Genomic DNA, 12096 nt, shown 5'->3' on the forward strand with positions numbered 1-12096 from the left:
AAGAGAGTAGTTTGCATATACTATTGGTAGTGGTAATTAAAAGCCGTCAACTGAAGCCGTCAATTTGCGTGTGTGTTCAACAGCCGACGAAGGCTCACCGCTGGTAAAGTTTTCGCAGTAATTAAGGAAAAACAAAATCTAAAATCAATTGACATCTGCCTTTTAAACTGTGTGGAGCAAGAGTTGTCCGTTCTGCCGAAAGTCGGCGTCAAAGTTATGAAAAATATAATATGTTTAGTGGCGGTTTTTGGAATTGCTTGTCTGGGAGTATTTTCGCGTAAGTACCACTGTAACATGAATATTAGTTTTTTGGGTTTTAATAGTTGGGGAAACCGAGGACGTTTCGACCACTATGTGTCAGGTTTGATTCGAGAATATCTTACCCGAAATTTTAGTATTTTAAGAGATACAAATGTTCTGCCGAAAACAAATTTAGCGGCTGGTGTCGATGTACAAATGCAATCAGGTTGTTCGAAAGGAGATCTTTATATTTTTCTTTGTTAGTTTTTTATTTACATTTTACACTACTTACAAAATTGACTACTACCACTACCGCTACTACTGCCAACATAACGACACTAAACGGACTCACCTGTCTATTGATCATTAAAAATACTATGCGAGTTAGCAATACACATTAACGATAACATACAAATTAAACAAACCAAGACAAAATATCGTAACACTAAATCCTAACGAACATTCCAACTCTAACGATGTAGGTCCAAGAGAAGCAAAAACTAATTATTAATAGTAATAATAATAATAATCATAATTTATTCATTTCATTTCTAGTGCGCATCTTAGGTAGGTAGGTAGGTAGGTAGGTAGGTAATTCTTTATTTAAAATATTCAAATCAAAAGAGAAACACGCTAGCTCCAAGAACTCTCAGCTGGTTTCCATGGAGGGCGTGTTGACACAAACAGCCGTATATTAAAATGCTAAACTAATACTAAAATTTACCTTTGCTACTGATATTTCTACTATTATAGAAAAAACCGGTATAACAATATACATCTTAGCAAGACTCAACTACTTTCTAATAAGCTTCTTAAATGAAGGGATTGACACGGCGAGTTTTGCTTCATTCAAGAGCTGGTTCCAAAGCATAGCACCACTAAATTTAAAACTTCTTTTTAGAGATTCCTTTTTCGGTTTAGGAAGTGTCAGATCAGTTGCCCTATTGCGTAGATGGTAATTAACCTGATCGACATTCCCTCTAACAAAAGAGTTCCTGAGGCCGGGGACGGTGTAGTCATATTTAATACTTTATACCTTCATTAGAATTGACTTTGCATAACGCCGTCAATCATAAAGTGTTTCCCAAGAAAGAGAGTCAATAAACTCTTTGTAGCTCATCTTTCAATAATTTGCCGCAGGTGTCCCACAAAGGAGAGCGGTATTTAAAATATGGCTGAACTAAGTCCTTACACACTGTTTCCAGAGTAGCTACGGGAACAAAATTCATGTCAATGTTTTGTAAAAAAGCGCACTTTTTGCGTATCTGTCACAAATTATGTAATTAACCATCGGTGGGCAGAATGCGATGGATGATGATGTACTGGAACATCGCTAGTTCAGTCTCCTTTGTGACATGAAAGGGTAAAAAGTAAACTTTAGTTAAGTCGTCTTTTTCTAGGCCGTGTCATATGAGTCTTTTTTCTGCTCTGAGAGGAGGTAATTCTCCAGTGATAAGTATTTCCAAGAGTGAATTGGCTTAGCGAACGCAGATGCAAACAACGTCATCTCTCCATGGAACTTTCTGAAAGCGATTGGCGTTTCGCTTTGACGCCATTTGATATTTAGTAATGTGATTGGGCAATCAAACTGTTTACTGCCGATATTAGGGGTTTCCTTGGCGGGAATGAGGAGAAGCTTCAGTTAATCTTGCCAAACATTGATTGATACGTGAAAGAAATTGCAAATCGCTCTTGGTATTTTACATACAGCTTCGTACTTCAGCAGATCACAATTGTAGGCGAAGGCTGCAGTATTTCGTATCTCGTTAGAATTTAATATTTTTCCAGAAAGGAGAAACAGAAGTTTGTTTGAGTAGGATATTTACTGCATGCATTCTGGGAGATTTGGTCATTTGCGACTAACAATGTAGGCTTCAAACACAAATTCTAAGAAGATTTATAACAACAATTTCAACAAAGGAAATGTATCCCAAGGACAGACCAATCATAAGAAAATTCATAACTACATGTGACTAATTGTCTTCTTCGGCGCCCAAAGAAACCATGACTTACGTATATTAAGAAATGGTAAACAAGAGAATGATACAGATGTTTCAGAAAAGAATTAAGGAGAGATCTGATGACACAGTTTAGCTAAGATCCCAATGCCTCTGGAAATTTTTTTGCTTAGTGAACATGCTCTTTGAAATTAAGATGGGAGTCTAGAATAATTCCAACAATGGGCCTCAAAATTGTTGAGACACTCTTATCCTTTACATAGGGTCTATTTTAAGCTCGGTGCGAAAATGGGCCCCTCCCCCGCATCCCCGGGACAATGTTGTGTTCTTTTCTGTTTCCTACGAGCCTTGTCAACAGCGGTACAACATTGATTAGGGGGTAAGGAGAGTAAGGGGTATCCCAGAAAAGTACTTTTTGGACAAGTTGTCTTTGCAAAAAATGTATGACTGTATGGTTGCCAGTGTGCTCTGTTGGCAACTGCCTCAACTAATTTTGTCGCCGTTTGTCTGTTTTAGAAAATTTCCTTTATACCCTTTATACGGGCACCTATAGTCCTCACTGTCCGTCAATATGATCAAATTATTATAGGAGTCATCTTTAAGAAAATTACGACATTTTTTCAATTTCCAAGACATGTTTCGATGTTACGAACATCATCGTCAATTACAGAATATTTGAAAAACCATTAGGACTATGTAACAACTAGGCGAAACATGCATAATTAATTATGATTAAGTGACAAGAATTACATATTTTAGTGAGTTACAGTCTTTGAGAGAATGTAGAGCCTAAAGCATAAGTGTCACGTTGATGTGATGAACTTGTTGGTTTAAATTATGCTTTTCCCAATTTATATGCATAGCCTCCTTGAGTTTAAATTGAAATTTAGTAGGGGCGGAATCAAGGATTTCGAAACAATCCGCAGAGCAAGATTGACGACAACGTTCTGAGCGTAGTAAATGTTTGAAGATGTGTGAGGACTTGTCCGAAGAGAGATGTTCGCGGACGCGTGTGGAAAATGACGACCAGTTTTCGCCGATATAGCAAGCATTACAGCAAGCATAAGTAAATTTATAAATCACACGTGAACGAAGTTCTCTGGGGTTTTTTTACCTGTTGAAAAAACTTGACCAGACATTTTCTGCGCACGGAACCTTGCAATATTTTCGTTCTGTTCACACGAAACTGACAAACCGGATTAAAGTTTAACCTCAGTCAGTGGCTTTACTATCTGTTCATGTGCAGAGCGCTACTACCATGGACTATCAAGGTGTTAACAGCGCGCCGGTTGAATTTTCGACCGTACCGAGTAAAAATTCGTCCCCGATTTTGTCGTATTTTCGTACATTCAGCGTGGTTCAGTGTGAACAGAACCCTAAATGCACAAATTGTCAATCGGTAGAAAATTTAGCCTGCGTAGCACGGCGGTTTTTTGTCGAGCCGGGCGCACGAGTGGCGAAGCCGTGAAATTCGCGCGCGAAGCACGCGAGAACGAGCGGCAAAGCCGCGAGAAAAATAAAAACCGCCTGCCCGGTTTCGAGGGGTTTTTGACTGCCGCCCCCTTCACATCATTTTGACACCAGCGGTGACAACTTGTCTGGTTTCAATTTCCCCAGCCAATCATAGGCTTGATAGTAATATGAAACTTCACGAAAGTGTGGCGCGTTTGGCAAGAAATCAAAACAAATCCTCATGCTCTTTCGTCTTTTTCGATGGCTACGAAGGGCGATACGCCGAAAAAACCTGCCAATGTTCAACGGGCTATTTCAAGCGTCAATGATAATTGTAGATTGTGTTGTTATCCGCTGAAGATTAAATAAGGGGAATTAAAAAAAAATCGTATATTTCAAAGCAAAACCTTTTCAAGGTCTCGAAGCGCGAAGGATGCATACAAGGTCTGACTTTGGCAGAACACTGTTCACATATTGGACTGGAAATTGAAAAATCAGACACGTTCTGTGATCGAGTATGTCATGCCTGTAATAGGAAAATACGGAACGCATTTCATTTCCATACCTTCATCGCCTCAAACTTGAAAAGAAAGAAGGATAACTGGCGGCTGTGATGGAAGTTGATGACCATTCTGGTAGATTCAAGCGGCTTTTGCCAACAACTATTTCATCGCCAGATGGAAGTCCTCAAGCCAGAAAAGGGAAAAAAGTAACTGGACAAAAATCATCAGCGAAAAAATCCTTAACTTTTAAAGATGTTTCGAGCTCTGTGGTTAACACTGACAGCGATCACAACGAACTCTCTACTTTAAACACAGCGGATGACTCACCTCAGGAAGCTGGCGAACTTTTTCTCTCATATCTAAACGTGGAAGACTTACTTGAAAGTTCAAGCACCGAAGCTAAAGTGGTAATTGTTAACCCGGGTGGTCGCGTTGAAACGTTCAGCTCGTTTCATGATAAGAAGAAATCGATAATAGTAAATCTGTGCAGAAAATAATGGAAAACTGTTGCGAATTTGACATTCTGTGTGTGATTCGTCGACCACAATCGCCGACACGGCTCACGGAACAATAGAGAAATTGAGGTGGACTCTCTCGAACCGCATTCAGTGCTTCCGTCGCAAGTTCCATTGCCGTGCAGTTCAGCGACATTTCGGAAAGCTGGTCGTCTATAATACTTTTCAACGGGGCAATGACAATCACACACGTTTTCGATGAAGAGATTTCTTCTTTGGCAAGAGCGATGGCAGTATAGATCATGCTCTTGCCAAAACCTGTTGGCAAAATTGCCATGACGTCTCTCCCATGAAGAAGATTGTTAATGGCCGTTTCCTGCTCTGGCTTCAAGACAACTGCACTATTTCCCGACGAATATTCAAGAGCGACAACGCTCTAGTTAATGCTTCTGCCACATTTTGATTTTGTTTTGACGAGAAGATTTGTTCAGTCTCTCGAAACTCTCCCAAGGGAAATATTTGATTGACGGGCGAGCATTCTAAACCAATCGGAACGATCCGTACGCTGGCATACGGACCGACTCAAAAAAGCCCCCCGTCTATGCAGGCGGTTTTTCAGTTGCTCCAATCTCCTCGCGGTTTTTCTGCCCTCGCCCGCCTTTATTACTTAGCAACCAAAACCGCCATGCTACGCAGGCTATAGAAAATTCGTCCGGTACCGTGCGAATGTAGCCTAATCCTCTGGGAATTGAGCTCTATTATCATGTAAACGTTTTCTTTCCTTTCGGTGGAAAAAGAAAAAAAGGGTTACTGATCACGTGAGTGAAAACACTCTATTCTTAACTATCGAAGAGCAGTTAAAACGTCGTTTTTACTGTTTATTAATAAATATAAATTTTAAAATAAGTAACACAACGCCAATCATATAGCGGGAATGTGTTCCCTGAGCGTGGGCTATCCACGTCGAACACATTCCGGCCACATGATTGGTTGTTGCCTAATCTCCTTGGGATCTGTACAGCGTGGGAGTCGATCTAAAAATAACTTGAGACATATTACCTATGGAAAACGGCATGTATGGGGGGGATTCCCGCTCGTCCCCCTTTATTTTTTCATGGTGAAAGATAACATCAAGCAACGTTTCTTCATCACGGGGTAGCCTCATCCCCAGGTTACCTGCGGGCGCTATGCACAAATATGAGAACACATAAGCATGTGAGAACATCCCGGATTCATGCTCCCTAGCACGCTTGCCACTCCAGCCCCCTTGCCAACAAATACAATAAACAAAGTTTGGGTGAACTTTAAATTAGGGGGGGGAAGGGGGAGGGAGGAGACATCAGTGCCTTAGCTAAGAAGGACTTTTGGTACCTCTCTTTCAGCTGCTGACAGAAGATGTTATGATTGGAATCTCGGTAAGACTTAAACATTCTTCAACATTATTTCACATTTCACTCACATTTCCGAGTCAATCTTACGAACATATTATTTTCAAGGTTTTGCATCCTCAGTATGCTGTTGTGGTGGAGTCAGCGCTCAACGACAAAATGTCTGCGACACGCCGTCAAATGATGCAATTCCTGACCGTTATCTACCAATAGGGTTAATGACAGAGGGAAATAAATCCCAATCCCCTCACTGCGTTAAACACTGCAATATATCTGTTCTGTGTATGGGTAGAGCCAGAGCACCAAGATGGCTAAAACCCATAGCAAGACGGTGCAAAAAAGGTAAGTAAATACTTTAGTCGAGTGATAGCAATTGAATTGATTTGTTATACCTCTAAACTCAAATACGTTTTCGATTGGAGGAGAATGCGTCAGGTGCCAAGGGTAAAAACTCACTGACTCCCGAGAAAAATAGAACAACTTGAACTGTCGAGTCGCACCTGCTTAAGTTGAATATTCGACTCGTTCTTGTCGAAGTGACAGACGAAAAAAATAATTGTTTTAAAGAAACAGCATATTTTTTTCAAATAATCACCTATGTAATTATACTAAAACAATTATTCACCTCGGGCTCGGCGAATATCGGTGAATAAAAACCGAGACGAATATTCATCTCGTCTTCTGCGAATAATTGTTAAATAAAGTAAAGTCGTAAGGTGCTACCCGTAGATAATTTGTTGTACCTTTTATCTGGGAGGTGTTTATTAGCCACAGGATAGGCACGTTAGTTGATAAAAGGAAAGCAAGCAGAAAGACTGGATTCTGCTCTTATTTGATTTCTTTGTAAGAATTTTTCATGCACCCGCCGTCGCTAAGGGACGTCCCCGTTCTGCTCCTAATTGAGTTCAACTGATGTATCTATGGAAACCAGAGTCCGGGTTTTGACTCAATGCAAAATGGGGCAAAGTGCTGACTGTTCAACCACCCCCACCCCCATCCCCCATCCCCCATCCCCCCCCCCCCCAATTAAGAAGGAAAGCTGATCTAATTGTTTTTGTTAAAAACCTTACTGTCTGCTTCCTTTAGGGTTTTTGTACCAATTTTATTCAATTTCAACGGTCTTTGAAGAGCAAACGTTTTTGGAGCAAATAATATACATAGTTGACCATTCCCCGATCGGTGCTTTTCACGGCCAGTGAAACGGACAGATCTAGAACAACAACTTTAAGATTTCCAAGTGGCCGGATTCAAACCAGTTGGCTAGTACTCAGTTACAAGTTCAGCCGAGAGGCTGAACCAGGGACTGCCAGGATCAAATTCAACGAGTGGTCAGAGCGAGTCTTAAACGCGGCCGCGTCCCTTGGTCACCTAGAGTGGCCGTGAATTTGGGACGCCTATATCGCGATAGGAGAAACCTTCGGTGTAACACCCCGTCGGCTAACTGCAATGCCTCGATCATCTGATCTCAGACATCCAAGAGAAGACGGTGTCATTGATCCACCGGTGGCGTGGTCAGGTCTTGTAGGAAAGTGCACAGGTAGGGCATTTGTCGCCGAATGCGCCACGGCACGGTTCTCATCGTTGCACACAATGCTACAACAAAAATAGTGGAGACATTTCACCTTCTTGGGGCGTTATAAATTTACCTATTACCTCTCACACTGCCCCCCCCCCCCCCCCCCCCCCTTCCCTACCTTATCAGTGTTGCTAGCAAGACAAAAAAAATGTTGCAAACTTAAACAGTCAACATTGAAAGGTGGAGAGGGGAAGGGAAGTGGGAAAGATTTAAACTCTAGATACGGCGGGTGTTGGAAGCTAGAAAAGGTGTTTTTTAATGAAAGTTTCTCAACCTGGCCGCATTCCCCGCAGCTATTAGACCGGAAATGGCCAGTGCTAACGAAGGCAGGATGCCTCCGTCTTGTCGTCGTTGTCGTTTCCCTCTACCTTGTCGCGGCCTGGCAAGGCATCGTTGCCTTTGGATTTTGGGCATAATGAAGAATGGATCCTTGGAGATACACCTCTCGCCTTTTTATGGGTTACTGACCCAAGACGACGTCTATCTTCGTAGACGGTGGTGAACGTATTGGGATGCGTGATGTTCCGAATCTGGCGTCCATGGGTGCGTTGTCGGGCATCTTGAGCCAAGAGATCCATTTGACATCGTAACCTGTCTTGACTCATCCGACGTCGTCCACGACCATTGCCTCTGCTCCCACCGCTACTCCCACTGGGTGGTCCGCTGCCGCCTCCGGGAGAACCGCCGCCACCGTGGCCTCCCCCGGGGAAACCGCAACCGCCGCCGCGTCCCCGACGACGACGGTCCCTGTTATGCCTGCTACTGCCTCCACTGCTAGGAGGGGAAGGAGGCAGAGGTCTCTGACGAGGTTGTTTCTGTCCCACGGTCGAACGGGTCAAAGGACCACTGGCCGCATAATCTTGTAAATCTTGTACGGAAATACTTTAATCGCGTTGAATCTGAGCCCTTTATTCGGGGGGAATACTTCCATCCAACAACGGACGTATCATCAAATCCCGTTGAGACACGAGGACATTAGTGTCGAGTCCTTGGGGGTCGAGTCCCAGCTCACAAAACAACTTGTTGGGATCCGGGGAGGGTGCTGGCCAGCGTCTCACTAAATTCCTCCAGCAATGGGCCTCTGGGTGTCCCTAATCCGGCCGACAACGTGCGAGGGGTCGTATCTCGGATGGATCCCGCTCCGGACGGGATCTGGGCAGCCATGGTCACTCAAATATTGGGCTCGGCTACCACGTCGTTGAGGTTTGCGTTGAGGACGATATCGGGCGAGTTGGAGTCGTCCATTTTTCCACATGCTTGGAAGAAGGCTGAAGTTGTCCCTCATCTTAAGGAAGGTGACCATGAGGTGCCAGATAACAATAGGCCGATCTCGCTCCTCCCAGTACTATCCAAAGTGGCTGAGAAACTTGTATTACAACAGTGCACTTCCTTCCTGTCAGACAAAAATCGCCTGACCAAACATCAAAGTGGTTACAAGAGATATCATTCCACTGAGACCCTCAGCCTTCTGGTCACAGATCACCTTTTCAATGCTATTGACGAAATGAAAGTTACTGCCATGGTACTTATTGATTTAAGTAAGGCCTTCGATAGCATCTGTCATTCTATCTTAGGAAAATCTATGAATGCCCTACATTGGTTCCAAAGCTATCTTACAGAAAGGAAAGAAACTACTCGCGTTGGAATATCAACATCCTTGCCATTAACTGTAACTCACGGTGTCCCACAGGGTTCCATCTCGGGACCCGTGTTACTCAGTTTATATATGAATGACTTACCTGATGCTATCAAAATCTTCTCAGTTGAGTCTTATGTTGATGACACAAAGCTTTTCTTATCCTTTGCAACTAATGACAACGTCAACTGTTCTTAGTCAGATTGGTCAAGACCTTAACAGAGTGGTGACCTGAACAAGAGTGGTGTCGCACTAATCGGCTACTCATCAATCCTCAAAAAACGAAGTTCATGCTTTTTGGAACAAGACAGTTGGTTGGAAGATTGAGTGGTATTACTATCTCCTTCCTTGGTAAAGAGTTATCTCCATCGCCCTCTTGCAAAGATTTGGGAGTGATATTTGATAGCCACCTATCGTTTAATTACACATAGATTACGTATCATCCTCGTTGTTAGGAAAACTGTGCCAAATGAACAGAGTCGGACACCTGTGTACGAAAGACGACCTTTTATTTATCCTGAATTCTTTGGTATTTTGTAAGCTGTTCTACTATTCAACTGTGTGGTCGGGAGCTACACAACAGAACATTCGCAAGCTGCAGCTATTACAGAACTTTGCTGCTAGAATATTAACTGACAAAAGAAAGTATGACCACATTTCACGGTGCCAACTAATTCAAAGGTTTTTTCCCCGGTTTATGATTTTGCAGAAAGTGTAGATCTTAACAAGTGCCATATAAATCCAAAAAGAAAATTGCGGGTAGCCACGCATTTTTCAAAGATAATTCAAGAATAATATTTGTAAAAAGCTTTAAATTACAAAACAATGTAAACAATTGAAGCTTAATTATCTCTCGAAAATGCATGGTTACCCCTAATTTTCTTTTTGAATACCAAAAGTACTTTCTAAGATCTACTTTTTCCGGATAGTTTTAAACCGCGCAAAAATATCCCTGAATTAGTATCACCGATAGGAAACCCTAGTATCTTGAGATGCGCAGAACGTATGCGCAGTAACAATAGTAGGCACAGTCCTTAAGGAACTCAGTTGGCTGCCCATAAATGAAATGCTACAGCTCAGAGACGTCACTATGGCATTCCGCGAAATGGTCTTGGCAAATTTCCCAGGTAGAAGCCGATCTTGACACAATTGCAAGACCGTGATGTTTCGATGATGCGATTCACGCGTTAAGAGATCAAACACGCGTTTGTCGTTGCCTCCTTCGTTCATGAGATCGTCCAAGACCAACACCCTGCCTTGTGTCGAACCAAACCATTGTTGAAGATCGTCGACTTCGGGTATGCCTGGGTGAAGTTGACCCCACGACGTTTCATGCTATCGAACCGCGGTTGCCACACAGCGTAACAATAATGACACGGTCGAGATTTACCTCCTTCGAACACCGTGCCTTTGGTCAAGAGGGCTTCGGTCAACAGTGTCAAAAGCAGACCTGAGATCAAGCGGCACAAGGATGGTAACGTGCTGCAAGTTCATATTTTACAGGATATCATTTTAAAATTGAATTAACAGAGTGAGTTCTGGGTACAATGTCAAAATTAAAAACGGCGTTCTCTGGTAAAAATTATTTAAAATGTGAGCTTTCGACAGCCAGTCTACTGTCTTCGACGGATATAAACATGTGATACGCATGAATTAAAAATGGGTAGAAAGAATGTTCGGAGGAATGCTAAAAGCGTTAAGATTAGTGTTTGTTTAAAAAAATGTTGTATCGTCTAGGGAGTGGGCATGAATTGTTGTCCGCCTCAACAGTTTTGGCCGTATGCCATGACTCAAGTGTCTTTCTAATGCGATTATATCCTTTGTCAATAATCGTGGAGTTATATCAAAGTCAATTACATGATCAAAAGTCCATGCATGTTTTGCTACGTTAGAACCTTTAGCACATTGTTTTATATTCCTGATATGTTTTTTCTTCCTGGTGCTGAATGATCTTTTTGTTTCACCAATGTAACTCCATGGACAAGATACGAACGGGATTTTGTAAACAACATTGCATTGAGCGTCTCTAGGAGGTCGAAACTTGGGGGCAGGGAATTCCTGTTGGAGAGTTTTAGTTGGTTTGTTAGTGACTTGAATGTCGTGAGTCTTACGGATTTGCGTGAGTGGCTCAGTAATGCCTTTAATGTACGGAAGGATCGCAAAGTTCTGTCGATTCTAGGCCTTTAAACAAATATCCGGATATTTTTTGAGATATTTAGAAGTTTCGGAGATATTTAGAGAATTTTGGGATATTTACAGCTGTATTTAGAAAACCTTTTAGAGTTTTTTGGCTGTTTTCCAGCTTTTCCTCGCTATTATCTTGACAGATTACTCAGTTCTGTCATTCTATGCGATTCTATGCTAGAAATAGTCGTTTCCCGCTTAAATAATATAATGTATTCCATATCACTAGTTCTAGTGATTCTATCACTAGCAGCCATTTGTCAAAATGGAGGATGCTGGAAACAATGAGCCTGAACCTTCTTCAGGCTCTGAGTCTACTCCTTCTACTTCTACTTCTACTTTGCATCCATGTTGTTTTGAAAGTTGCTTTATTTCCATAATACTAGTTTTAGACAATCTCTGACATACTTTTCAGCTCCCGGTGGGGAAAATTTTGGCCTACGGGGTTCAAAATCGGTTTATTTTTAAAACAAAAATACGAGATATTTCGAGATATTTCGAGGATTTTTCGAGATATTTAGAAAATGTTTTGGGGTATTTAGACATTTTTTTGAGAATTTCCGGAAAGATATTTAGGCGATTTTGCGTGATATTTGTGTAAAGACCTAGTCCATTCGTTGGGTCAGCCCATTTGAAGAACATATTGACAAATTCATCAGGTGTTGGTGTTTGTCGGTGTTGAAGATTTCTTCCTTATAATACCA

General features: G+C 42.0%; 1 protein-coding gene across 1 annotated transcript in view; it reads left to right on the top strand.

Moving 5' to 3' along the window:
- The first annotated feature begins 5996 nt into the window (after positions 1–5996).
- LOC138046634 (latrophilin-like protein LAT-2) overlaps positions 5997–12096 on the top strand; it is a 50165-nt gene continuing 44065 nt past the window's right edge. Inside the window, exons 1-2 of the mRNA XM_068893236.1 lie at positions 5997–6023; positions 6105–6338. Of these exons, the coding sequence (XP_068749337.1) occupies positions 6215–6338 (124 nt within the window). The 5' untranslated portion in view covers positions 5997–6023; positions 6105–6214. The remainder of the gene's footprint in view (positions 6024–6104; positions 6339–12096) is intronic.

Source organism: Montipora capricornis, chromosome 4, assembly GCF_036669925.1.
Source record: "Montipora capricornis isolate CH-2021 chromosome 4, ASM3666992v2, whole genome shotgun sequence".
Lineage (NCBI taxonomy): Eukaryota > Metazoa > Cnidaria > Anthozoa > Scleractinia > Acroporidae > Montipora > Montipora capricornis.